This window comes from Oncorhynchus mykiss, chromosome 13, assembly GCF_057628025.1.
Source record: "Oncorhynchus mykiss isolate SJ-2025 chromosome 13, ASM5762802v1, whole genome shotgun sequence".
NCBI classification, from domain to species: Eukaryota; Metazoa; Chordata; class Actinopteri; order Salmoniformes; family Salmonidae; genus Oncorhynchus; species Oncorhynchus mykiss.
The window spans coordinates 4,320,001-4,347,464 of NC_143034.1; the positions used below are offsets into that span (position 1 = coordinate 4,320,001).

Consider the following 27,464-nt stretch of genomic DNA (forward strand, 5'->3'; position numbering starts at 1 on the left):
CCAACACATGGAAACCATGGAAACCGTGTGTGTGATGTCATGTCTAACATTCCCACTGATTCCGCTCCAGCCTTCACCACAAGCCCGTTCTCCCTAATTCAGGAGAAACCATGGAAACCGTGTGTGTGATGAATTTTCTAACATTCCCACTGATTCCGCTCCAGCCTTCACCACAAGCCCGTTCTCCCTAATTCAGGAGAAACCATGGAAACCGTGTGTGTGATGTCATGTCTAACATTCCCACTGATTCCGCTCCAGCCTTCACCACAAGCCCTTTCTCCCTAATTCAGGAGAAACCATGGAAACCGTGTGTGTGATGTCATGTCTAACATTCCCACTGATTCCGCTCCAGCCTTCACCACAAGCCCTTTCTCCCTAATTCAGGAGAAACCATGGAAACCGTGTGTGTGATGTCATGTCTAACATTCCCACTGATTCCGCTCCAGCCTTCACCACAAGCCCTTTCTCCCTAATTCAGGAGAAACCATGGAAACCGTGTGTGTGATGTCATGTCTAACATTCCCACTGATTCCGCTCCAGCCTTCACCACAAGCCCTTTCTCCCTAATTCAGGAGAAACCATGGAAACCGTGTGTGTGATGTCATGTCTAACATTCCCACTGATTCCACTCCAGCCTTCACCACAAGCCCGTTCTCCCTAATTCAGGAGAAACCATGGAAACCGTGTGTGTGATGTCATGTCTAACATTCCCACTGATTCCGCTCCAGCCTTCACCACAAGCCCTTTCTCCCTAATTCAGGAGAAACCATGGAAACCGTGTGTGTGATGTCATGTCTAACATTCCCACTGATTCCGCTCCAGCCTTCACCACAAGCCCGTTCTCCCTAATTCAGGAGAAACCATGGAAACCGTGTGTGTGATGTCATGTCTAACATTCCCACTGATTCCGCTCCAGCCTTCACCACAAGCCCGTTCTCCCTAATTCAGGAGAAACCAACTTCCTGAGGTAAAAATACTACATTTTCAGGCAAATAAACCATTTTTTTTTAAAAGCCCCACTTCAGCATGTGAAAACACAGCATCCTCTACTCATTAGTCTACATGCATCGCCTAGGTCACTTTTTGGTTTGAGCCATCTTCTCCGTGGGCTTTGAACGGGGCACCTGGCTCACGCCCGGGAAGCAGCCCGGTGATAAAAACTAAAATCACTTTTCAATCCGTCAACGCGGTCTAGTAATCCATTCTCCTACTTGGTTTCTCCCCGTGGGAGACCCAGGTTCAGATCCTGTGTTACCTACCTGGAAGTTGACATCCACCCCCCGGGACAGCAGGCCTCTCACCCCAGACAGGTCTCCTTCCTGGGCACAACGCAGCAGTCTTAGCCCCTCCAGTTCTGTGGTAGTGCTGGTGGTGTTAGCCTGCTGCCTGCTAGCCTGCTGCCTGCTAGCCTGTGGGAAAGAATACATGTACTTTAGTTACATTTTGGTCAATCAGCAGATGTTTCACTGGTGCATCTAGAGTGTGCAAAGCTGTCATGGCAAAGAGTGGCTACTTTGAAGAAACTCAAATATAAAATATATTTTGATTTGTTTAACACTTTTTTGGTTACTACATGATTCCATATGTGTTATTTCATAGTGTTGATGTCTTCAATAGTATTATACAATGTTAGAAAATAGTACAAATTAAGAAAAACCCTGGAATGAGTAGGTGTCAACTGTTGACTGGTACTGTGTATATATACTGAGGAAATACTTTATTTTTTAAATCATACATGTCATGATCATAGATGATGTAGCTACTAGGCTATATTTGTGGTACCTGGACGTGCTGCCCTGCTCTTCTCCCCCTGCGTTTCTCTCTCCCCCTCTGCTCCATTCCTCGTCTCTCCTCTCCATCCCCTTCTTCTATGAGGCTTTGATAGAAGCGCCGTGCCTCCTCTCCTCCGAGGGTGCTGGGTTGAGGTCCGGTGGCTGCGCCTGCGTTTCCCGACCACAGCAGCTCTTCTTCTCGGGCCGGGGTGAAGTAGCTTAGAGAGCTCATGTCTGGGACCGGTTGGTGGTCGGCGGCGCTGGAATAGCTAGCTGACCGCTAGACAGACTAGTAACGTTACAGTCACCTAAAACACAGTTGACCAGTCGGATAGTGACTAGATTTATGTAAACGAGGTAACTGACGTTCGTTAATCACTTTTCTGGAGTCTGGAAATGTCGGTGTAAGGTTATTTTTTCTTCATACAGCTAATTAACTACAGTGGCTAACTCAATGATTAGTCTAATTCCTCCATCATATTGTTACTTTTAGTAAGTAGCTAAGTGTAGTTAGCTAGCCTCAACCAAATATTTTGTCTGTGCCTCGACGCTCGGTCGTAAAGGATAATAGGCTAGCTGGCTGTGACTTATCAACCAGAATTAGCAATGGGCAGCTAGCAAGCTAGCACACTGAATTTAACGTTAGGTACCTAGATATTTAACAAAAAGTTTATATATATATATATATATATATATAACAAAAAGTTTACTTATATATTTAACAAAACGTTTATTTCTCTATATAAAATAAAGAGTGTAAATGTAAAAAATACTATCAAAATAGTTAGTTCCCTACCCGAGGTAACGTGCCTCCATCTTTGTTGTTGTTGGTTTGCGACGTCATGTCCACTATTTTCTACGTCACGCGTCTCCACATTGCCCCCTGCTGACCGGAGTTGGTAACGCAGCAAAAGTCCTTTTAGGACACGATTTTACATTAATTCAAGTCAAAAGAAAATTAACACATAGGTCTATAATAGCGCGCCTAAACGGTGTACCAGTCGATATTAAATATTGGTGTTCCACATTTTATTGATATTCAGACCAAAATATGTTGCATTAATCAAATAATTTTTTACTGAACGAAAAAATATGCACGCAACATGGAAAAATGTCGACGATTATACTGAGTTACAGTTCATGTAAGGAAATCAGTCAATTGAAATAAATTCATTAGGCCCTAATCTATGGATTTCACATGACGGGCATAGGCCTACCCATTGGGCAACCAGGCCAATCCAATCAGAATGAGTTTTTCCCCCAAAAAGGGCTTTATTATAGACAGAAATACTCCCCTGTTTCATCAGCTGTCTGGGTGACTGGTCTCAAGAAGCCGTATGTGGAGATCCTGTGCTGGCGTGGTTACACGTGGTCTACGGGTGTGAGGCCGGTTGGATGTACTGCCAAATTCTCTAAAACGGCATCGGCATCGGCTTAATGGCAGATAAATGAATACTACATTCTCTGGCAACAGCTCTGGTGGACATTCCTGCAGTGTCATCATGCTAATTACACGCTCCTTCAAGAAGTTGACACATCTGTGGCATTGTGTTTTGTGACAAAACTGCACATTAGAGTGTCCTTTTATTGTCCCCCCAGCACAAGGTGCACCTGTGTAATGGCCATGATGTTTAATCAGCATCTTGACATGCCACACCTGGATGGATTATTTTAACAAAGTATAAATAATCACTAACAGGGATGTAAACAAATTTGTGCACAACATTATAGAGCTTTATGTGCCGTGTGGAACATTTCTGGGATCTTTTATTTCAGCTCATGAAACATGGGACCAACACTTTACATGTTGTGTTCATATTTTTCTTCAGTGTAAAATCAGCGCCTGTGTTTTCTCTGACATGGTGGAATAACATTGATGGAAACATTCATGAGGTTGTGAATGTTTTTGTATGTTAACAACTTATCAATGTTATCATAACTAAGAGCGTTGTATTTGGTACAAATCATTCCTTTAAGTACAAGACCTCAGTCTGGTAATAAAGGATGTGGCTGTTGAGCTAGTAGCTAGAGGAAAATAGTAAACTAGGCACAAAACCTCAGTCTGGTAATACATGATGTGGTTGTTGAGCTAGTAGCTAGAGGGAAATATTAAACTAGGCACAAGACCTCAGTCTGGTAATGAATGATGTGGCTGTTGAGCTAGTAGCTAGAGGAAAATAGTAAACTAGGCACAAGACCTCAGTCTGGTAATACATGATGTGGCTGTTGAGCTAGTAGCTAGAGGGAAATATTAAACTAGGCACAAGACCTCAGTCTGGTAATGAATGATGTGGTTGTTGAGCTAGTAGCTAGAGGGAAATATTAAACTAGGCACAAGACCTCAGTCTGGTAATAAAGGATGTGGCTGTTGAGCTAGTAGCTAGAGGAAAATAGTAAACTAGGCACAAAACCTCAGTCTGGTAATACATGATGTGGCTGTTGAGCTAGTAGCTAGAGGGAAATATTAAACTAGGCACAAGACCTCAGTCTGGTAATAAAGGATGTGGCTGTTGAGCTAGTAGCTAGAGGAAAATAGTAAACTAGGCACAAACTGGTTGAATCAATGTTGTTTCAACGTAATTTAGTCAACAAATTGTGACATGGAATCGACGTGGAAAATACATTGGATTTCCAAAAAGTCGCCAACATAAACTATTGTTTCGACAGTGAAATTTCAACCATGGGATTGTCATCATAGTAACCAACGTTTAACAGACAAACCGTGTATAAAATACAGTGCCTTTTGAAATGACTCATTTCACATTTTGTTGCATAAGTATTCAGCCTAAATGAGTTCAGGAGTGAAAGTTCCCGAGTGGCGCAGTGGTCTGAGGCTCTGCATCTCAGTGCGAGAGGCGTCACTACACTCCCTGGTTTGAATCCAGGCTGCATCACATCCGGCCGTCATCGGAGGTGCCGTAGGGCGGCGCACAATTGGTCCAGCGTTGTCCGGGTTTGGTCGGTGTAGGCCGTCATTATAAATAAGAATTTGTTCGTAACTGACTTGCCTAGTTACATATAAAAAATATAAAAAATGTGGCTGAACAAATCACATAATAAGGTACATGGACTCCTTGTGATTTAATAGGGGTTGATGTGATCTTTGAATGACTAACCCTTCCTCTGTCCCCCATACATACAGCATCTGTAAGGTCCCTCAGTCTAGTAGTGAATGACTAACCCTTCCTCTGTCCCCCATACATACAGCATCTGTAAGGTCCCTCAGTCTAGTAGTGAATGACTAACCCTTCCTCTGTCCCCCATACATCCATACATACAACATCTGGAAGGTCCCTCAGTCTAGTAGTGAATGACTAACCCTTCCTCTGTCCCCCATACATCCATACATACAGCATCTGTAAGGTCCCTCAGTCTAGTAGTGAATGACTAATCCTTCCTCTGTCATACATACAACATCTATAAGGTCCCTCAGTCTAGTAGTGAATGACTAACCCTTCCTCTGTCCCCCATACATACAGCATCTGTAAGGTCCCTCAGTCTAGTAGTGAATGACTAACCCTTCCTCAGTCCCCCATACATACAGCATCTGTAAGGTCCCTCAGTCTAGTAGTGAATGACTAATCCTTCCTCTGTCCCTCAGTCTAGTAGTGAATGACTAATCCTTCCTCTGTCATATATACAACATCTGTAAGGTCCCTCAGTCTAGTAGTGAATGACTAACCCTTCCTCTGTCATACATACAACATCTATAAGGTCCCTCAGTCTAGTAGTGAATGACTGACCCTTCCTCAGTCCCCCATACATTCAGCATCTGGAAGGTCCCTCAGTCTAGTAGTGAATGACTAACCCTTCCTCAGTCCCCCATACATACAACATCTGTAAGGTCCCTCAGTCTAGTAGTGAATGACTAATCCCTTCCACAGTCCCCCATACATACAACATCTGTAAGGTCCCTCAATCTAGTAGTGAATGACTAACCCTTCCTCTGTCCCCCATACATACAACATCTGTAAGGTCCCTCAGTCTAGTAGTGAATGACTAACCCTTCCTCTGTCCCCCATACATACAACATCTGTAAGGTCCCTCAGTCTAGTAGTGAATGACTAACCCTTCCTCTGTCCCCCATACATACAGCATCTGTAAGGTCCCTCAGTCTAGTAGTGAATGACTAACCCTTCCTCTGTCCCTCAGTCTAGTAGTGAATGACTAACCCTTCCTCTGTCCCCTATTCAGCATCTGTAAGGTCCCTCAGTCTAGTAGTGAATGACTAACCCTTCCTCTGTCCCCCATACATACAACATCTGTAAGGTCCCTCAGTCAAGTATTGAATTTCAAGCACAGATTCAGCTACAAAGACGAGGGAGCTTTCGACATTCTCATTATAAAATAATTTGGTGCACTTAGGGCAGTGATAGGTAGATGGGTAACAATAATAAATGTTATTGGGGAAAAATGCACCAAATTATTATTTTTTCAATCTTCAACATAGAAATGCTACCAAAAATAATTTACTGAAACTCGAGACAAATGACGGAGTCACCTGTGATTCGCCAAATGACATTTTGAAAGAGGAAGTAAAGTACTTTAATGTTTTCATTTCAGTCTCCTCCAACTCCTCTAACCGACGCTAACTGTATGGATTTTTCCCCCTATTAATAATATAAAACTAACAGCTGTACAGAAAGACTCATGTGATTAAATTACAGAAGAGGAACTTCTTGATGCAATTAAAGCCTCTAATAAGTGGAAATCTCCAGGATCCGTTTTTTTTTATTTTTCAAACTTTTCGTTGATGTACTCAGAGGTCCATTATTAGCATGTTTTAACCACTCCTATACAAATAGATGATCAGATACTCCACAAGAAGGTCTGATTTCAATATGCCTTGTCCTTGTGTGTAGATTGATGAGGGGAGAATAAAAACATATTAGAATAAGGCTGTAACGTAACAAAATGTGGTAAAACTTTAAAATGGCCTGAGTACTTCCTGAATACACTGTACCTCCTTTAAATGATATAATCATTTACATTCAGCAATATCCAAATCATACAATGAAAGACGGGAGGTTTTATACTTGTATTTACATAATCAACACTCATAATCTAAACAAAATACCTATTTGCCCTTTTTAAAAAAAAATCTGATTTAGGACATGATCATATCTCGAGATGAAAACACCACAGTAGCAAAGTCTCTATCTTAGAATAAGGTCGTATTTTACCACAACATTCCGCAAGTGTCATTTGTCATGAAATGTCCTCTTGGATCGCTGAGATTAGGATGTGTACTTATCTATTTCATAATTATAATTATTTAAAAAAAAGTTTTTATCAGATATTATGCATTTTACCACAACATTCCTCAAGTGTCATTTGTCATGAAATGTCCTCTTGGATCACTGAGATCAGGATGTGTACTTATCTATTTCATAATTATAATTATTTAAAAAAAAGTTTTTATCAGATATTATGCATTTTACGTTCTAATTACCATAACAGTTATAAACTAATCAATTTCTAATATATATATATTTTTTTACATTGCTCTTGTCATGTAAAGGTCTGAGTTAAATAACACTGAAAATAAACATGTTTAAAATTAAATCAGACTTTTTTTTCCCAACATGTCCACAGACACTGTGTTTGTACATAATAAATATTATAGTATAATGTAAACTTCAACGAATATAATTTTTTTTATGATTTATGGACAAATTACAGCAACATACTTTGGGTTTTATTTTAAATAAGTTAGGTTTTTCTAAAGCAAAACAGTATAAAATGACCCAAGAATTTAATTCAGACGCATTCAGACGATTCAGGTGAAAATAAAATGTATTGAAAATAAGACACTTTTCCTAAACTTAGTCCTCAGAATGACAGTTGGTTTTGTAACTACTAAACTTAGTCCTCAGAATGACAGTTGGTTTTGTAACTACTAAACTTAGTCCTCAGAATGACAGTAGGTTTTGTAACTACTAAACTTAGTCCTCAGAATGACAGTTGGTTTTGTAACTACTAAACTTAGTCCTCAGAATGACAGTTGGTTTTGTAACTACTAAACTTAGTCCTCAGAATGACAGTTGGTTTTGTAACTACTAAACTTAGTCCTCAGAATGACAGTTGGTTTTGTAACTACTAAACTTAGTCCTCAGAATGACAGTTGGTTTTGTAACTACTAAACTTAGTCCTCAGAATGACAGTTGGTTTTGTAACTACTAAACTTAGTCCTCAGAATGACAGTTGGTTTTGTAACTACTAAACTTAGTCCTCAGAATGACAGTTGGTTTTGTAACTACTAAACTTAGTCCTCAGAATGACAGTTGGTTTTGTAACTACTAAACTTAGTCCTCAGAATGACAGTTGGTTTTGTAACTACTAAACTTAGTCCTCAGAATGACAGTTGGTTTTGTAACTACTAAACTTAGTCCTCAGAATGACAGTTGGTTTTTACAGATGCTTCATGGTTTTGTAACTCCATTATCTACAGAAACTGTTTTAAAACTGGTTTACGGAGAATCATCCATATAAACAATTTGATTTCATGTGACATAAACAAAACCACAAGTTCTTAGTCAAAAACATCAGACAGAACACAGCTCCTCAATTCTCTCCTGTTTTCTCTTGAGTCAGTTCAGTTTGGTATTGATCAACGCCATGTTTCATTTATTTTTTTGTGTAAATATTTATATAGTCGCCAGCATTATTTGTCTACTTGCAAATAAAAAAAAATCTCTCTCTGGGCAAGAAAAGTTATCTGGTGTGTTTTCCCCTGATCGGGAAAATGTCTTTGCACAATGAGAGCAGTGGTATGTCCTCTTTCATGATTATTCAGATGCCTTAACCGGTTAAATCTCTTTCCCAACTGGGAACAGTGAAAAGTCTTATCCTCTCCTGTGTGTCCTGTCATGCCTATTCAGGACCCCTAACTTAGTTAAACTCTTTCCAGTCAGGAAACAGAGGTGAGGCTTCTCTCCTGTGTGTGTGTTCTCCCATGTTTTTTCAGATACCCAAAGTGGGTAAAACTCTTTCCACACAGGGAGCATTGGTAGGGCTTTTCCCGTGTGTGTGTCCTCTCATGCTCTTTTAGGTTCCCTGATCGGGTAAAACTCTTTCCACACAGGGAGCATTGGTAGGGCTTTTCCCGTGTGTGTGTCCTCTCATGCTCTTTTAGGTTCTCTAACCGGGTAAAATTCTTTCCACACTGGGAACATTTGAAAGGCTTTTCTCCTGTGTGTGTCCTCGCATGCCTATTCAGGTCCCCTAACTGGGTAAAACTTTTTCCACACTGGGAGCAGAGGTGAGTCTTCTCTCCTGTGTGTGTTGTCTCATGTTTTTTCAGATACCCTACTTGGGTAAAACTCTTTCCACACAGGGAGCATGGGTAGGGCTTTTCCCGTGTGTGTGTCCTCTCATGCTCTTTTAGGTTCCCTAACCGTGTGAAATTCTTTCCACACTGGGAACATTTGAAAGGTTTTTCTCCTGTGTGTGTTCTCTCATGCCTATTCAGGTCTCCTAACTGGGTAAAACTCTTTCCACACTGAGAGCAGAGGTGAGGCTTCTCTCCTGTGTGTGCTTTCTCATGGTTTTTCAGATGCGCTAAGTAGGTAAAACTCTTTCCACACTGGGAGCAGTGGAAAGGCTTCTGTCCTGTGTGTATTTTCTCATGATCTTTTAGGTTCCCTAACTGGGTAAAACGCTTTCCACACTGGGAGCATTGGAAAGGTTTTTCCCCTGTGTGTATTCTCTCGTGATCTTTTAGGCTCCCTAACTGGGTAAAACGCTTTTCACAGTGAGAGCATTGGAAAGGCTTCTCTCCTGTGTGTATTCTCTCATGCTCCTTAAGGCTACCTAACAACCTAAAACTTTTTCCACATTGGGAACAGTGGTAAGGCTTCTCTCCTGTGTGTATTTTCTCATGTCTTTTCAGGCTCGCTAACTGAATAAAATTCTTTCCACATTGGGAACATTGGAAAGGCTCTTCTCCTGTGTGTGTCCTCTCATGCTTTTTTAGGTTCTGTAACTTAGTAAAACTCTTTCCACAGTTGAAGCAGTGGCGTCGTCTCGCTGGTTTGGGCGTCTCTGTGTCTGGTTCCTCTGAGGGACTCTTGCTGCCGTCAGAGTGAGAGTCTGATCTCTCTCCTGCCAAAGACAAACAGAGTATTTAGTTCAGCAGATTATTTAGTTAAACCTGAAATGAAACCTCCACGTACATTTTACTTTGACGTCGTTTAGAAGACGCTGTTATCCAGAGTGAAAGCATCAACAGTTAAGATGATATGCCCTGAATGACTAATTAGGGGTTCACAGCGAAGCTCCCAAAAACCCGTTGTTATTCTCTTTCTTCTACTTTGACATCTTAGTCGTTTAGAAGACGCTGTTATCTAGAGTGAAAGCATCAACAGTTAAGATGATATGCCCTGAATGACTAATTAGGGGTTCACAGCGAAGCTCCCAAAAACCTGTTGTTATTCTCTTTCTTCTACTACTTATTGATCGTTCCCATTTATATCCACTCTACAGGGCCAATCATTTATATCCACTCTACAGGGCCTATCATTTATATCCACTCTACAAGGGCCAATCATTTATATCCACTCTACAGGGCCAATCATTTATATCCACTCTACAGGGCCAATCATTTATATCCACTCTACAGGGCCTATCATTTATATCCACTCTACAAGGGCCAATCATTTATATCCACTCTACAAGGGCCAATCATTTATATCCACTCTACAGGGCCTATCATTTATATCCACTCTACAAGGGCCTATCATTTATATCCACTCTACAAGGGCCTATCATTTATATCCACTCTACAAGGGCCTATCATTTATATCCACTCTACAAGGGCCTATCATTTATATCCACTCTACAAGGGCCTATCATTTATATCCACTCTACAGGGCCTATCATTTAAATCCACTCTACAAGGGCCTATCATTTAAATCCACTCTACAAGGGCCTATCATTTATATCCACTCTACAGGGCCTATCATTTATATCCACTCTACAGGGCCTATCATTTAAATCCACTCTACAAGGGCCTATCATTTATATCCACTCTACAGGGCCTATCATTTATATCCACTCTACAGGGCCTATCATTTATATCCACTCTACAAGGGCCTATCAACTTGAAATATTTTAGGGTCATCCAATCCATTACCATGATGAACCACGTTAAGTTTGGCATTGAATTCTTACAAAACGGACGGAAATTATTAACAATTTACTTTTATTTAATGCTAACGATTTAAAATAAATCATTAAACAAATCTACTTCTCATAAACTAAGTCAGATTCACTCCAAATTTGGTCTTTGGACTCATGACATCAGTCTTTAAAGGTTTTGGTTGCTGCATTTTAATATGGCCGCACTGTAGCTATAGATGCACGTTACCACATTTGCTAATGCTAATTAATGCTAATGCTAATTAATGCTAATGCTAAAAATACTTAAAATCTTCTCATGAACCATAAGTCAGATTGACTCCAGATTTGGTATAAGTATTTGATACACTGCCAATTTTGCAGGTTTTCCTACTTACAAAGCCTGTAGAGGTCTGTCATTTTTATCATAGGTACACTTCAACTGTGAGAGACGGAATCTAAAACAAAAATCCAGAAAATCACATTGTATGATTTTTAAGTAATTAATTTGCATTTTATTGCATGACATAAGTATTTGATACATCAGAAAAGCAGAACTTAATATTTGGTACAGAAACCTTTTTTTGCAATTACAGAGATCATACGTTTCCTGTAGTTCTTGACCAGGTTTGCAAACACTGCAGCAGGGATTTTGGCCCACTCCTCCACACAGACCTTCTCCAGATCCTTCAGGTTTCGGGGCTGTCGCTGGGCAATACGGACTTTCAGCTCCCTCCAAAGATGTTCTATTGGGTTCAGGTCTGGAGACTGGCTAGGCCACTCCAGGACCTTGAGATGCTTCTTACGGAGCCACTCCTTAGTTGCCCTGGCTGTGTGTTTCGGGTCGTTGTCATGCTGAAAGACCCAACCACGACCCATCTTCAATGCTCTTACTGGGGGAAGGAGGTTGTTGGCCAAGATCTCGCGATACATGGCCCCATCCATCCTCCCCTCAATACGGTGCAGTCGTCCTGTCCCCTTTGCAGAAAAGCATCCCCAAAGAATGATGTTTCCACCTCCATGCTTCACGGTTGGGATGGTGTTCTTGGGGTTGTACTCATCCTTCTTCTTCCTCCAAACACGGCGAGTGGAGTTTAGACCAAAAAGCTATATTTTTGACTCATCAGACCACATGACCTTCTCCCATTCCTCCTCTGGATCATCCAGATGGTCATTGGCAAACTTCAGTAGGGCCTGGACATGCGCTGGCATGAGCAGGGTTTTAATCCATGACGGCGTAGTGTGTTACTAATGGTTTTCTTTGAGACTGTGGTCCCAGCTCTCTTCAGGTCATTGACTAGGTCCTGCCGTGTAGTTCTGGGCTGATCCCTCACCTTCCTCATGATCATTGATGCCCCACGAGGTGAGATCTTGCATGGAGCCCCAGACCGAGGGTGATTGACCGTCATCTTGAACTTCTTCCATTTTCTAATAATTGCGCCAACAGTTGTTGCCTTCTCACCAAGTTGCTTGCCTATTGTCCTGTAGCCCATCCCAGCCTTATGCAGGTCTACAATTTTATCCCTGATGTCCTTACACAGGTCTCTGGTCTTAGCCATTGTGGAGAGGTTGGAGTCTGTTTGATTGAGTGTGTGGACAGGTGTCTTTTATACAGGTAACGAGTTCCAACAGTTGCAGTTAATACAGGTAATAAGTGGAGAACTGGAGGGCTTCTTGAAGAAAAACTAACAGGTCTGTGAGAGCTGGAATTCTTACTGGTTGGTAGGTGATCAAATACTTATGTCATGCAATAAAATGCAAATTAATTACTTAAGAATCATACAATTTGATTTTCTGGATTTTTGTTTTAGATTCCGTCTCTCACAGTTGAAGTGTACCTATGATAAAACAATTACAGACCTCTACATGCTTTGTAAGTAGGAAAACCTGCAAAATTGGCAGTGTATCCAATACTTGTTCTCCCCACTGTATATACTCAATTAATTAGCCTTAATTAGCCTTATTGTTAGATAGACAGGTCACTTATTGTTAGATAGACAGGTAACTTATTGTTAGATAGACAGGTAACTTATTGTTAGATAGACAGGTAAACTTGTTGTTAGATAGACAGGTAACTTATTGTTAGATAGACAGGTAACTTATTGTTAGATAGACAGGTCACTTATTGTTAGATAGACAGGTCACTTATTGTTAGATAGACAGGTCACTTATTGTTAGATAGACAGGTCACTTATTGTTAGATAGACAGGTCACTTATTGTTAGATAGACAGGTAACTTATTGTTAGATAGACAGGTAACAAACTAGAAACAAACCAAAACATTGTTTAGAAAGTTTGATTTAGTCGCCTGGTTTGACAGATTGAAATATACTAAATACATTTTTAAACAGATGGGTTTATTGGTGTTAAAATACACCAGTTATGCTATTTTGGACCAGCAGGCTGATGATGTCATGCAGACATTTTTGTGTTTATACTTTTTTATAACGACAACGACAAGTTTGATGTCAGACGACAATAGAATGTTCATGATGTCAGACGACAATAGAATATTCATGATGTCACTGCGACAACTGTCTACAGATAGACCTAGTATAAACCAGCCTTTAGTCTTGGAATCTTTGGCTGTTTACTACACTACTCCCTCTGTTTAGCACATGGCCTCACATGTGACTCCTTAAAGAGATGGGTGGGGCTAAGGCTTAAGAGGGTGTGAACGATGCTGAATGGGTGTAGACAAATACGATCTCTCCAGTAGGTGTACCAAAACAGACAAGGGGGCATTTTCTCTTAAGGCTTAAGGCTCAGATGTTTATCGACTTTCAAAGCAGAATTAATTTGCCATTGTTCCTCAAATGGTATGATATACCATTTCCTTGCTCTGGGTCTCTACTTGACCATGTGACCTAGACACCCCAAACCAACATTGGATTGTTCACAGGGTAGGGACACGTATTACACACCCTTTGGTTTTCCCATAAATAACTTACACAATTTATATAAATTTAAAAAATAAAAAAAATGTCTATAGCTCTTCAACCACGTGACCTACCAGCCTTATTTCTACTGTTCATATGGTTTCCTCCCTTTGGTTTTCTTATAGCATTTTAGCAACATTTGTAGAATATATATATATATATATATATATATATATATATATATATATATATATATATATATATATATATGAACGATGCTATATATATATATATATATATATATGTGTGTGTGTGTGTATTTAAATGAGATATATATATATTTAAATATACTTTAAAAAAACAACTTTAATAGCTCCTTCACAATATGACTGAAACACCTCAAACCACCTTCAGGGTAGGTTTTCCCATAAATCACTTTCATGTTTTAAGATAAATATTTGAAACTTTCTATAGCTCTTCAACCATGTGACCTAACAATCTTCAATGATTGAAGAGTTTGTGCCCCTGTTTCTAAGACAGTAACGTTACTTACTAGTATTAATCAGATCTCCCGTATCCTCTTCCTCCTCCTCCTCCTCTTTCAACGTCACAGTAATCTCCCCCTCCTCCTCCTCCACTCCATAAACAGCATCCTCCTCTTTCACGCTGAAAGCTTCTTCTTTCACTGTAAACTCTTCCACTATAACTTCCTCTTTCACTGTAACTTCTTGCTGTTCTGTCACTATAACTTCCTCTTTCACTGTAACCTCTTTCACTGTAACAGCCTCACCCTCTACTTCTTTTTTTACTGTTACAGCCTCCTCTTCCTTCTCCTCTTTCACGAGACCCTCTTTCTCCGTCCAGCAGACCTCCTCTTCTTTAACACCGGGGTAGTAGTTTAGTGAGTTCATGGTCGGGGATGTTAACTAGCTAGATAGTTAGCATTAGCAAACAGCCTAGTGCTACTGCTAACTTAGCAAGCCAGCTACCCAACAAACAACGTAAATAGATACGACAGAAGTATATTTAAAACACACGAAATAATATATACCACAACAGACTAAAGAGATTTAATGTTTTTGCCTATTTCGGCTACGAAGCTGGCTGACTATACTTGTTATTGTTGAAGAGGCGTCGTCCTGTCCACTAGATTATACGTCACACTCTGACAGCATCACCTGAGACTCACATCGCCACCTGTTGACTGGAGTGGGTAAACGCAGTTGAGGAAAATATTTACAAGACGAAACGTTTATTTATTTATTTAATTGAAGTGTGATATTATATGGAAACGTACAAAGATAAGAACGCGTTGATTGATTAGTGCAGTGAAAATGTAAATACTGTACATCTGCATAAACATTTAAGGCAAATTCATATTAATTCACTTAAACAGATAACATAAAAGATAAGAGCTCCTTCTAAATAGCGTAACAATTACATTCACTACTAGACTGAGGGACCTTACAGATGTTGTATGGGGGACAGAGGAAGGATTAGTCATTCACTACTAGACTGAGGGACCTTACAGATGTTGTATGTATGGGGGACAGAGGAAGGGTTAGTCATTCACTACTAGACTGAGGGACCTTACAGATGTTGTATATATGACAGAGGAAGGATTAGTCATTCACTACTAGACTGAGGGACCTTTTTTTTATTTTACCTTTATTTAACTAGGCAAGTCAGTTAAGAACAAATTCTTATTTTCAATTACGGCCTAGGAACAGTGGGTTAACTGCCTGTTCAGGGGCAGAACGACAGATTTGTACCTTGTCAGTTCGGGGGGTTTGAACTTGCAACCTTCCGGTTACTAGTCCAACGCTCTAGGTTACTAGGTTACCCTAACGCCCCAAAATACTGACGGGAACATTCACGAGGCAGTGAATGTTTTGTCATCAGAACAACGTCATCAAATTGTCGGATGCCAAGTTCACTTGGACATTTCCACGTTTCCTAGTTCCGACGAACATGTGATCGCTTTTATCACAGCCAGAAGGGGAATTCTGAAGCCACCATTTAGAACTTCTCACCACCAAATATGGTGATTAGACGAAGTCCAATGGCAGGAAGTGGGAGAAGATGGCGCGAGACGAAACTTATTTCGATATTTTCTCATCTATGAAAAATTCGATCTCAATGCAGTTTTCTGTTCCCAAAAAATAGAATATGTTAAGAACAGAGTGTACTAAATGTTTTCAACATGATTTAACAAATATTGCATTGTTTAGAAGTGCAAGGGCGAATTGAGTTATCACAAGCGAAAATCATAGAGTAGGCGTTTCCTAATGGAAAAATATGCAAATACATGGTAAAACAGGCCAATAGAATCTCGCTAGATCGTGCTTGACTCTGCCCACCTCATTTGTTCACTGTGCTTCCTTTGCTGCCATGAGAAACAACAGCAAGGATAAATCTTGGGTTAGTTTAACAGTGGGCGAAGTTCGAACGGAACACTTTTGTCAAGACATTGACAAACCTCACCGCAATCCTGTTGCATTATGGGTATACAAATGTTTCCACATTTTCAAACATAAATAAATGAAATATCCTACTTGCTATAATATAGCTAATGTATTTGCATGGATGTAATGTCGTGCTCCATGTTAAAACCGTACAATGTTGATTGTCTGCAACATTGTTGTCAACAAACAAATTCAAACATTGTTGATTGTCTGTTCATTTTAAGTTTGAATGAAATGTAATGTAGTACAACATTGTAGGTTACACATGGGTTATGGTGGGGGATGGTGGGGGATTTCTACGCTGCCAATTACAGAGTCAAGAGGTTTATGTAGTAAAAAAAAAATTGAGCTCAATGTTAAACAGTAGTGGAAAAAGTACCCAATTGTCATACTAGAGTAAAAGTAAAGATACCTTAATAGAAAATGACTCAATTAAATGTGAAAGTCAACTATTAAAATACTACTTGAGTAAAAGTCTAACAGTATTTGTATATTAATATTTGAATATTGAAAAAGAAAATCTAAAAAGACGATGGACGCAAGAGCAACATGAGATACATGAAGATTTTAAAGAAGAAAATGAAAAAGAAGACTAAAATACAAGGAAGTGCAGACGCTCTAGGTAACTGACGAGAAAGTGTGAATATTTTGCCAGAGCTGGGTAGTGTGGCCGAGTGGTCTAAGGCGCTGGATTTAGGCTCCAGTCTCTAAGGAGGCGTGGGTTCAAATCCCACCACTGCCATCTTTATTGAGTTTGTTTGCACAAGCTATCACATGTTCTGCTTTATTTCAGCCTTTTTACTTTCATGTAGGGCCAAGCAAGGGAGAAAATAACAACTGTTGTGTGTCACGGATGGGGTTCCAACTCAATAGTGTAGTCCATCGCCTTAACCAACCAGCCACCAAGTCCTGTGCTCCCGCGGTGGCAGTTGCACCTCCTACCGGTGGTTGTTCATGTCAAAGCCTTGATTGGAAACAAGGAAACTTGGGCTCGGATGTGCGACGACCCAGCAGTCCATTTTAACAGTGGGTACTGTGGCCGAGCTGTCCAGAGAACTGGATTTAAGGACCCAGTCTTTCGGAGGTGTCGGTTCAAAGTCCACCGCTGCAACTTTTTCTCAACAGAAAACTGTAATGTAATTTCAAACAAGGCCACCAAGGACACCGGACAAATAAAGGGAATCCAGCCTTTACCCTAATTCCCACCTCTGTTATTGCAATTATCTGCTGTGTTTTTCTAATTCAGTCTGCTTCAGACATGAAAGCAGAAACTAATTCTAAGTTTATACGATGGAAGAAAGAGCAACATCAGATAAATTAAGATTTTTAAAAAGAGAATCAAAAAAAGATGAAGGACGCAAGAGCAACATGAGATACATAAAGAGTTTAAACAAGAAAATGAAAAAGAAGACTAAAATACAAGGAAGTGCAGACGCTCTAGGTAACTGACGAGTAAGTGTGGAAATCTTGCCAGAGCTGGGTAGTGTGGCCGAGCGGTCTAAGGCGCTGGATTAAGGCTCCAGTCTCTAAGGAGGCGTGGGTTCAAGTCCCACCACTGCCATCTTTTTTGAGTTTGTTTGCGCAAGCTATCACATGTTCTGCTTTATTTCAGCTTTTTTACTTTCATGCAGGGCCATGCAAGGGAGAAAAGAAGCAATGTTGTGTGTCACGGATGGGGTTCCAACTCAATAGTGTAGTCCATCGCCTTAACCAACCAGCCACCAAGTCCTGTGCCCCCGCGGTGGCAGTTGCACCTCCTACCGGTGGTTCTTCACGTCAAATCCTTGATTGGAAAAAAGGAAAGTTGTGATGGTCTGTGCGACGACCAAGCAGTCCATTTTAACAGTGGGAACTGTGGCCGAGCTGTCCAGAGAACTGGATTTAAGTACCCAGTCTTTCGGAGGTGTAGGTTCAAAGTCCACCTCTGCAACTTTTTCTCAACAGAAAACTGTAATGTAATTTCAAACTATTCCACCAAGGACACCGGACAAATAAAGGGAATCCAGCCTTTACCCTAATTCCCACGTCTGTTATTGCAATTATCTGCCGTGTTTTTCTAATTCAATCTGCTTCAGACATGAAAGCAGAAACGATTTCTAAGTTTATACGATGGAAGAAAGAGCAACATCAGATAAATTAAGATTTTTAAAAAGAGAATCAAAAAAAGATGAAGGACGCAAGAGCAACATGAGATACATAAAGATTTTAAAGAAGAAAATGAAAAAGAAGACTAAAATACAGGGGAGTGCAGACGCTCTAGGTAACTGACGAGAAAGTGTGGAAGCTTGCCAGAGCTGGGTAGTGTGGCCGAGCGGTCTAAGGTGCTGGATTAAGGCTCCAGTCTCTAAGGAGGCATGGGTTCAAATCCCACCACTGCCATCTTTATTGAGTTTGTTTGCGCAAGCTATCACATGTTCTGCTTTATTTCGGTGTTTTTACTTTCATGTAGGGCATGCAAGGGAGAGAAAAATCAATGTTCTGTGTCACGGATGGGGTTCCAACTCAATAGTGTAGTCCATCAACTTAACCAACCAGCCACCAAGTCCTGTGCTCTCACGGTGGCAGTTGCACCTTCTACCGGTGGTTGTTCATGTCAAATCCTAGATTGGAAAAAAGGAAAGTTGTGATGGTCTGTGGGACGACCCAGCAGTCCATTTTAACAGTTGGTACTGTGGCCGAGCTGTCCAGAGAACTGGATTTAAGGATCCAGTCTTTCAGAGGTGTGGGATCAAAGTCCACCGCTTTAACTTTTTCTCAACAGAAAACTGTAATGTAATTTCAAGCAAGGCCACCAAGGACACCGGACAAATAAAGGGAATCCAGCCTTTACCCTAATTCCCACCTCTGTTTTTGAAATTATCTGGGGAGGGGGAGGGAGAAAAGAAGCAATGTTGTGTGTCACGGATGGGGTTCCAACTCAATAGTGTAGTCCATCGCCTTAACCAACCAGCCACCAAGTCCTGTGCCCCCGCGGTGGCAGTTGCACCTCCACCTCCTACACGTCAAATCCTTGATTGGAAAAAAGGAAAGTTGTGATGGTCTGTGCGACGACCAAGCAGTCCTTTTTAACAGTTGGTACTGTGGCCGAGCTGTCCAGAGAACTGGATTTAAGGATCCAGTCTTTCAGAGGTGTCGGTTCAAAGTCCACCGCTGCAAGTTTTTCTCAACAGAAAACTGTAATGTAATTTCAAACAAGGCCACCAAGGACACCGGACAAATAAAGGGAATCCAGCCTTTACCCTAATTCCCACGTCTGTTATTGCAATTATCTGCCGTGTTTTTCTAATTCAATCTGCTTCAGACATAAAAGCAGAAACTAATTCTAAGTTTATACGATGGAAGAAAGAGCAACATCAGATAAATTAAGATTTTTAAAAAGAGAATCAAAAAAAGATGAAGGACGCAAGAGCAACATGAGATACATAAAGATTTTAAAGAAGAAAATGAAAAAGAAGACTAAAATACAGGGGAGTGCAGACGCTCTAGGTAACTGACGAGAAAGTGTGGAAGCTTGCCAGAGCTGGGTAGTGTGGCCGAGCGGTCTAAGGTGCTGGATTAAGGCTCCAGTCTCTAAGGAGGCATGGGTTCAAATCCCACCACTGCCATCTTTATTGAGTTTGTTTGCACAAGCTATCACATGTTCTGCTTTCTTTCAGCGTTTTTACTTTCATGCAGGGCCATGCAAGGGAGAAAAGAAGCAATGTTGTGTGTCACGGATGGGGTTCCAACTCAATAGTGTAGTCCATCGCCTTAACCAACCAGCCACCAAGTCCTGTGCTCTCACGGTGGCAGTTGCACCTTCTACCGGTGGTTGTTCATGTCAAATCCTAGATTGGAAAAAAGGAAAGTTGTGATGGTCTGTGGGACGACCCAGCAGTCCATTCTAACAGTTGGTACTGTGGCCGAGCTGTCCAGAGAACTGGATTTAAGGACCCAGTCTTTCAGAGGTGTCGGTTCAAAGTCCACCACTACAACTTTTTCTCAACAGAAAACTGTAATGTAATTTCAAACAAGGCCACCAAGGACACCGGACAAATAAAGGGAATCCAGCCTTTACCCTCATTCCCACGTCTATTATTGCAATTATCTGCCGTGTTTCTCTAATTCAATCTGCTTCAGACATAAAAGCAGAAACTAATTCTAAGTTTATACGATGAAAGAAAGAGCAACATCAGATAAATTAAGATTTTTAGAAAGAGAATCAAAAAAAGATGAAGGACGCAAGAGCAACATGAGATACATAAAGATTTTAAAGAAGAAAATGAAAAAGAAGACTAAAATACAAGGGAGTGCAGACGCTCTAGGTAACTGACGAGAAAGTGTGGAAATCTTGCCAGAGCTGGGTAGTGTGGCCGAGCGGTCTAAGGCACTGGATTTAGGCTCCAGTCTCTAAGGAGGCGTGGGTTCAAATCCCACCACTGCCATCTTTATTTAGTTTGTATGTGCAAGCTATCACATGTTCTGCTTTATTTCAGCGTTTTTACTTTCATGCAGGGCCGTGCAAGGGAGAAAAGAAGCAATGTTGTGTGTCACGGATGGGGTTCCAACTCAATAGTGTAGTCCATCGCCTTAACCAACCAGCCACCAAGTCCTGTGCTCTCACGGTGGCAGTTGCACCTCCTACCGGTGGTTGTTCATGTCAAATCCTTGATTGGAAAAAAGGAAAGTTGTGATGGTCTGTGCGACGACCCAGCATTCCATTTTAACAGTTGGTACTGTGGCCGAGCTGTCCAGAGAACTGGATTTAAGGACCCAGTCTTTCGGAGGTGTCGGTTCAAATCACACCACTGCCATCTTTACTGAGTTTATTTGCGCAAGCTATCACATGTTCTGCTTTATTTCAGCGTTTTTACTTTAATGCAGGGCCATGCAAGGTAGAAAAGAAGCAATATTGTGTGTCACGGATGGTGTTCCAACTCAATAGTGTAGAAGAAAATGAAAAAGAAGACTAAAATACAAGGGAGTGCAGACGCTCTAGGTAACTGACGAGAAAGTGTGGAAATCTTGCCAGAGCTGGGTAGTGTGGCCGAGCGGTCTAAGGCGCTGGATTTAGGCTCCAGTCTCTAAGGAGGCGTGGGTTCAAATCCCACCACTGCCATCTTTATTGAGTTTGTTTGCGCAAGCTTTCACATGTTCTGCTTTATTTCAGCGTTTTTACTTTCATGCAGGGCCATGCAAGGTAGAAAAGAAGCAATGTTGTGTGTCACGGATGGGGATCCAACTCAATAGTCTAGTCCATCCCCTTAATTGGGTTTTTGAAAGTCTGAAAGCCTGAAAGTCATGTGTCCTCCGATACACAACAAACCAAGCCGCTGCTTCTTTAACACAGCGCACATCCAACCCAGAAGCCAGCCGCACCAATGCGCCGGAGGAAACACCGTGCACCTGGCCACCTTGGCTAGCGTACACTGTGCCCAGCCCGCCACAGGAGTCGCTGGTGCGTGATGAGACAAGGACACCGCTACCGACCAAGCCCTCCCTAACCCGGGCGACGCTAGGCCAATTGTACGTCGCCCCACGGACCTCCCGGTCGCGGCCGGTTACGACAGAGCCTGGTGGCACAGCTGGCGCTGCTGTACAGCGCCCTTAACCACTGCGTCACCCGGGAGTCCCTGTTCTGCTTTATTTCAGCGTGTTTACTTTCATGTAGGGCCATGCAAGGGAGAAAAGAAGCAATGTTGTGTGTCACGGATGGGGTTCCAACTCAATAGTCCATCGCCTTAACCAACCAGCCACCAAGTCCTGTGCCCCCCGCGGTGGCATTTGCACCTCCTACTGGTGGTTGTTCAAGTCAAATTGGAAAAAAGGAAAGTTGTGATGGTCTGTGGGACGACCCAGCAGTCCATTTTAACAGTTGGTACTGTGGCCGAGCTGTCCAGAGAACTGGATTTAAGGATCCAGTCTTTCAGAGGTGTGGGATCAAAGTCCACCGCTTTAACTTTTTCTCAACAGAAAACTGTCATGTAATTTCAAACAAGGCCACCAAGGACACCGGACAAATAAAGGGAATCCAGCCTTTACCCTAATTCCCACGTCTGTTATTGCAATTATCTGCCCTGTTTTTCTAAATCAATCTGCTTCAGACAAAAAAGCAGAAACTAATTCTAAGTTTATACGATGGAAGAAAGAGCAACATCAGATAAATTAAGATTTTTAAAAAGAGAATCAAAAAAAGATGAAGGACGCAAGAGCAACATGAGATACATAAAGATTTTAAAGAAGAAAATGAAAAAGAAGACTAAAATACAAGGGAGTGCAGACGCTCTAGGTAACTGACGAGAAAGTGGGGAAATCTTGCCAGAGCTGGGTAGTGTGGCCGAGCGGTCTAAGGCGCTGGATTTAGTCTTTATGGAGGCGTGGGTTCAAGTCACACCACTGCCATCTTTATTGAGTTTGTTTGCACAAGCTATCACATGTTCTGCTTTATTTATTTTTATGGTTTACTACAGAGCCTGGGCGCGAACCCAGGACTCTGATGGCACAGCTGGCGCTGCAGTACAGCGCCCTTAACCACTGCGCCAGCCGGGAGGCCCTGTTCTGCTTTTTTCAGCGTGTTTACTTTCATGCAGGGCCATGCAAGGGAGAAAAGAAGCAATGTTGTGTGTCACGGATGGGGTTCCAAATCAATAGTCCATCGCCTTAACCAACCAGCCACCAAGTCCTGTGCCCCCGCGGTGGCAGTTGCACCTCCTACTGGTGGTTGTTCACGTCAAATTGGAAAAAAGGAAAGTTGTGATGGTCTGTGCGACGACCCAGCAGTCCATTTTAACAGTTGGTACTGTGGCCGAGCTGTCCAGAGAACTGGATTTAAGGACCCAGTCTTTCGGAGGTGTCGGTTCAAAGTCCGCCGTTGCAACTTTTTCTCAACAGAAAACTGTAATGTAATTTCAAACAAGGCCACCAAGGACACCGGACAAATAAAGGGAATCCAGCCTTTACACGAATTCCCACGTCTATTATTGCAATTATCTGCCGTGTTTTTCTAATTCAATCTGCTTCAGACATAAAAGCAGAAACTAATTCTAAGTTTATACGATGGAAGAAAGAGCAACATCAGATAAATTAAGATTTTTAGAAAGAGAATCAAAAAAAGATGAAGGAAGCAAGAGCAACATGAGATACATAAAGATTTTAAAGAAGAAAATGAAAAAGAAGACTAAAATACAAGGGAGTGCAGACGCTCTAGGTAACTGACGAGAAAGTGTGAATATTTTGCCAGAGTTGGGTAGTGTGGCCGAGCGGTCTGAGGCGCTGGATTTAGGCTCCAGTCTCTAAGGAGGCGTGGGTTCAAATCCCACCACTGCCATCTTTATTGAGTTTGTTTGCGCAAGCTATCACATGTTCTGCTTTATTTCAGCGTTTTTACTTTCATGCAGGGCCATGCAAGGGAGAAAAGAAGCAATGTCGTGTGTCACGGATGGGGTTCCAACTCAATAGTGTAGTCCGTCGCCTTAACCAACCAGCCACCAAGTCCTGTGCCCCCGCAGTGGCAGTTGCACCTCCTACCGGTGGTTGTTCACGTCAAATCCTTGATTGGAAAAAAGGAAAGTTGTGATGGTCTGTGCGACGACCAAGCAGTCCATTTTAACAGTGGGAACTGTGGCCGAGTTGTCCAGAGAACTGGATTTAAGGACCCAGTCTTTCGGAGGTGTCGGTTCAAAGTCCACCGCTGCAACTTTTTCTCAACAGAAAACTGTAATGTAATTTCAAACAAGGCCACCAAGGACACCGGACAAATAAAGGGAATCCAGCCTTTACCCTAATTCCCACGTCTGTTATTGCAATTATCTGCCGTGTTTTTCTAATTCAATCTGCTTCAGACATAAAAGCAGAAACTAATTCTAAGTTTATACGATGGAAGAAAGAGCAACATCAGATAAATTAAGATTTTTAAAAAGAGAATCAAAAAAAGATGAAGGACGCAAGAGCAACATGAGATACATAAAGATTTTTAAGAAGAAAATGAAAAAGATGACTAAAATACAAGGAAGTGCAGACGCTCTAGGTAACTGACGAGAAAGTGTGAATATTTTGCCAGAGCTGGGTAGTGTGGCCGCGCGGTCTAAGGCGCTGGATTTAGGCTCCAGTCTCTAAGGAGGCGTGGGTTCAAATCCCACCACTGCCATCTTTATTGAGTTTGTTTGCGCAAGCTATCACATTTTCTGCTTTATTTCAGCGTTTTTACTTTCATGCAGGGCCATGCAAGGGAGAAAAGAAGCAATGTTGTGTGTCACGGATGGGGTTCCAACTCGATAGTGTAGTCCATCGCCTTAACCAACCAACCACCAAGTCCTGTGCCGCCGCGGTGGCAGTTGCACCTCCTACCGGTGGTTGTTCACGTCAAATCCTTGATTGGAAAAAAGGAAAGTTGTGATGGTCTTTGCGACGACCCAGCAGTCCATTTTAACAGTTGGTACTGTGGCCGAGTTGTCCAGAGACCTGGATTTAAGGACCCAGTCTTTCGGAGGTGTCGGTTCAAAGTCCACCGCTGCAACTTTTCTCAACAGTAAACTGTAATGTAATTTCAAACAAGGCCACCAAGGACACCGGAAAATAAAGGGAATCCAGCCTTTACCCTCATTCCCAGGTCTGTTATTGCAATTATCTGCCGTGTTTTTCTAATTCAATCTGCTTCAGACATAAAAGCAGAAACTAATTCTCAGTTTATACGATGGAAGAAAGAGCAACATCAGATAAATTAAGATTTTTAGAAAGAGAATCAAAAAAAGATGAAGGACGCAAGAGCAACATGAGATACATAAAGATTTTAAAGAAGAAAATGAAAAAGAAGACTAAAATACAGGGAAGTGCAGACGCTCTAGGTAACTGACGAGAAAGTGAGGAAGCTTGCCAGAGTTGGGTATTGTGGCCGAGCGGTCTAAGGTGCTGGATTAAGGCTCCAGTCTCTAAGGAGGCGTGGGTTCAAATCCCACCACTGCCATCTTTATTGAGTTTGTTTGCGTAAGCTATCACATGTTCTGCTTTATTTCAGCGTTTTTACTTTCATGCAGGGCCATGCAAGGGAGAAAAGAAGCAATGTTGTGTGTCACGGATGGGGTTCCAACTCAATAGTGTAGTCCATCGCCTTAACCAACCAGCCACCAAGTCCTGTGCCCCCGCGGTGGCAGTTGCACCTCCTACCGGTGGTTGTTCACGTCAAAGCCTAGATTGTAAACAAGGAAAGTTGGGCTGGGCTGTGCGACGACCTAGCAGTCCATTTTAACAGTGGGTACTGTGGCCAAGCTGTCCAGAGAACTGTATTTAAGGATCCAGTCTTTCAGAGGTGTGGGTTCAAAGTCCACCGCTTGAACTTTTTCTCAACAAAAAACTGTAATGTAATTTCAAAAAAGGCCACCAAGGACACCGGACAAATAAAGGGAATCCATCCTTTACCCTAATTCCCACCTCTGTTTTTGAAAAAATTCTGCTGTGTTTTTCAGATTCAATCTGCTTCAGACATAAAAGCAGAAACACATTTTCAGTGTACACAATGGAAGAAAGAGCAACATCAGATAAATTAAGATTTTTAAAAAGAGAATCAAAAAAAGATGAAGGACGCAAGAGCAACATGAGATACATAAAGATTTTTAAGAAGAAAATGAAAAAGAAGACTAAAATACAAGGGAGTGCAGATAAATCAAAGGCGTGGGTTCAAATCCTACCACTGCCGTCTAAAATACAAGGGGGTGCAGACGCTCTAGGTAACTGACGAGAAATTGTTGTTACCTTGCAGAGCTGGTTAGTGTGGCCGAGCGGTCTAAGGCGCTGGATTAAGGCTCCAGTCTCTAAGGAGGCGTGGGTTCAAATCCCACCACTGCCATCTTTACTGAGTTTGTTTGCGCAAGCTATCACATGTTCTGCTTTATTTCAGTGTTTTTACTTTCATGTAGGGTCATGCAAGGGAGAAAAAAATCAATGTTGTGTGTCACGTATGGGGTTCCAACTCAATAGTGTAGTCCATCGCCTTAACCAACCAGCCACCAAGTCCTGTGCCCCCGCGGTGGCAGTTGCACCTCCTACCGGTGGTTGTTCACGTCAAATCCTTGATTGGAAAAAAGGAAAGTTGTGATGGTCTGTGCGACGACCCAGCAGTCCATTTTAACAGTTGGTACTGTGGCCAAGCTGTCCAGAGAACTGGATTTAAGGACCCAGTTTTTCGGAGGTGTCGGTTCAAAGTCCACCGCTGCAACTTTTTCTCAACAGAAAACTGTAATGTATTTTCAAACAAGGCCACCAAGGAAACCGGACAAATAAAGGGAATCCAGCCTTTACCCTAATTCCCATGTCTGTTATTGCAATTATCTGCCGTGTTTTTCTAATTCAATCTGCTTCAGACATAAAAGCAGAAACTAATTCTAAGTTTATACGATGGAAGAAAGAGCAACATCAGATAAATTAAGATTTTTAAAAAGAGAATCAAAAAAAGATGAAGGACGCAAGAGCAACATGAGATACATAAAGATTTTAAAGAAGAAAATGAAAAAGAAGACTAAAATACAAGGAAGTGCAGACGCTCTAGGTAACTGACGAGAAAGTGTGAATAGTTTGCCAGAGCTGGGTAGTGTGGCCGAGCGGTCTAAGGCGCTGGATTAAGGCTCCAGTCTCTAAGGAGGCGTGGGTTCAAATCCCACCACTGCCGTCTTTATTGAGTTTGTTTGCGCAAGCTATCACATGTTCTGCTTTATTTCAGCGTTTTTACTTTCATGTAGGGCCATGCAAGGGAGAAAAGAAGCAATGGTGTAGTCCATCGCCTTAACCAACCAAGTCATGTGCCCCCGCTGTGGCAATTGCACCTCCTACTGGTGGTTGTTCATGTCAATTCCTTGATTGGAAAAAAGGAAAGTTGTGATGGTCTGTGCGACGACCAAGCATTCTATTTTAACAGTGGGAACTGTGGCCGAGCTGTCCAGAGAACTGGATTTAAGGACCCAGTCTTTCGGAGGTGTCGGTTCAAATCAAATCAAATTTTATTTGTCACATACACATGGTTAGCAGATGTTAATGCGAGTGTAGCGAAATGCTTGTGCTTCTAGTTCCGACAATGCAGTAATAACAAGTAATCTAACTAACAATTCCAAAACTACTGTCTTGTACACAGTGTAAGGGGATAAAGAATATGTACATAAGGATATATGAATGAGTGATGGTACAGAGCAGCATAGGCAAGATACAGTAGATGGTATCGAGTACAGTATGTACAAATGAGATGAGTATGTAAACAAAGTGGCATA

At 41.7% G+C, this 27,464-nt stretch overlaps 2 protein-coding genes and 11 non-coding genes across 26 annotated transcripts in view; 11 read left to right on the plus strand and 2 right to left on the minus strand.

Annotated features, from left to right (window-relative positions):
- The window catches only part of gpank1 (G-patch domain and ankyrin repeats 1), a 15,680-nt gene extending 13,022 nt beyond the window's left edge, over nucleotides 1-2,658 (minus strand). For 2 of the 14 annotated variants that reach the window (XM_090194756.1, XM_090194760.1), the window contains exons 1-3: nucleotides 2,569-2,645; nucleotides 1,783-2,080; nucleotides 1,260-1,394 (exon numbers count right to left, since the gene is read on the minus strand). In XM_090194756.1, the coding sequence (XP_090050882.1) occupies nucleotides 1,260-1,394; nucleotides 1,783-2,004 (357 nt within the window). In that variant the 5' untranslated portion in view covers nucleotides 2,005-2,080; nucleotides 2,569-2,645. Of the gene's footprint in view, nucleotides 1-1,259; nucleotides 1,410-1,782; nucleotides 2,081-2,568 lie in introns of all 14 variants that reach the window. The other 12 variants (XM_090194752.1, XM_090194759.1, XM_090194758.1 and 9 more) reach the window with 11 other exon arrangements.
- A 5,740-nt stretch (nucleotides 2,659-8,398) lies between these two features.
- Nucleotides 8,399-14,914, minus strand: LOC118940227 (uncharacterized). Its single transcript, XM_036948709.2, has 2 exons — nucleotides 14,322-14,914; nucleotides 8,399-9,875 (listed from the first exon to the last, which is right to left on the minus strand). Exons 1-2 carry the CDS (start codon nucleotides 14,677-14,679, stop codon nucleotides 8,683-8,685), a joined length of 1,551 nt encoding a protein of 516 aa, XP_036804604.2. The 5' UTR covers nucleotides 14,680-14,914; the 3' UTR covers nucleotides 8,399-8,682.
- Nucleotides 14,915-16,893: 1,979 nt separating this feature from the next.
- On the plus strand, nucleotides 16,894-16,975 carry trnal-uag (transfer RNA leucine (anticodon UAG)). The gene has a single exon. It is a non-coding gene; the product is annotated as a tRNA-Leu (tRNA).
- A 737-nt stretch (nucleotides 16,976-17,712) lies between these two features.
- trnal-aag (transfer RNA leucine (anticodon AAG)) lies at nucleotides 17,713-17,794 on the plus strand. Its single transcript has one exon. It is a non-coding gene; the product is annotated as a tRNA-Leu (tRNA).
- Nucleotides 17,795-18,530: 736 nt separating this feature from the next.
- trnal-aag (transfer RNA leucine (anticodon AAG)) lies at nucleotides 18,531-18,612 on the plus strand. Its single transcript has one exon. It is a non-coding gene; the product is annotated as a tRNA-Leu (tRNA).
- Nucleotides 18,613-19,756: 1,144 nt separating this feature from the next.
- trnal-aag (transfer RNA leucine (anticodon AAG)) lies at nucleotides 19,757-19,838 on the plus strand. Its single transcript has one exon. It is a non-coding gene; the product is annotated as a tRNA-Leu (tRNA).
- Nucleotides 19,839-20,575: 737 nt separating this feature from the next.
- On the plus strand, nucleotides 20,576-20,657 carry trnal-uag (transfer RNA leucine (anticodon UAG)). Its single transcript has one exon. It is a non-coding gene; the product is annotated as a tRNA-Leu (tRNA).
- Nucleotides 20,658-21,249: 592 nt separating this feature from the next.
- Nucleotides 21,250-21,331, plus strand: trnal-uag (transfer RNA leucine (anticodon UAG)). Its single transcript has one exon. It is a non-coding gene; the product is annotated as a tRNA-Leu (tRNA).
- Nucleotides 21,332-23,457: 2,126 nt separating this feature from the next.
- Nucleotides 23,458-23,539, plus strand: trnal-uag (transfer RNA leucine (anticodon UAG)). Its single transcript has one exon. It is a non-coding gene; the product is annotated as a tRNA-Leu (tRNA).
- Nucleotides 23,540-24,276: 737 nt separating this feature from the next.
- trnal-uag (transfer RNA leucine (anticodon UAG)) lies at nucleotides 24,277-24,358 on the plus strand. The gene has a single exon. It is a non-coding gene; the product is annotated as a tRNA-Leu (tRNA).
- Nucleotides 24,359-25,092: 734 nt separating this feature from the next.
- On the plus strand, nucleotides 25,093-25,174 carry trnal-aag (transfer RNA leucine (anticodon AAG)). Its single transcript has one exon. It is a non-coding gene; the product is annotated as a tRNA-Leu (tRNA).
- Nucleotides 25,175-25,970: 796 nt separating this feature from the next.
- Nucleotides 25,971-26,053, plus strand: trnal-aag (transfer RNA leucine (anticodon AAG)). The gene has a single exon. It is a non-coding gene; the product is annotated as a tRNA-Leu (tRNA).
- Nucleotides 26,054-26,790: 737 nt separating this feature from the next.
- On the plus strand, nucleotides 26,791-26,872 carry trnal-aag (transfer RNA leucine (anticodon AAG)). Its single transcript has one exon. It is a non-coding gene; the product is annotated as a tRNA-Leu (tRNA).
- The last annotated feature ends 592 nt before the right edge of the window (nucleotides 26,873-27,464 follow it).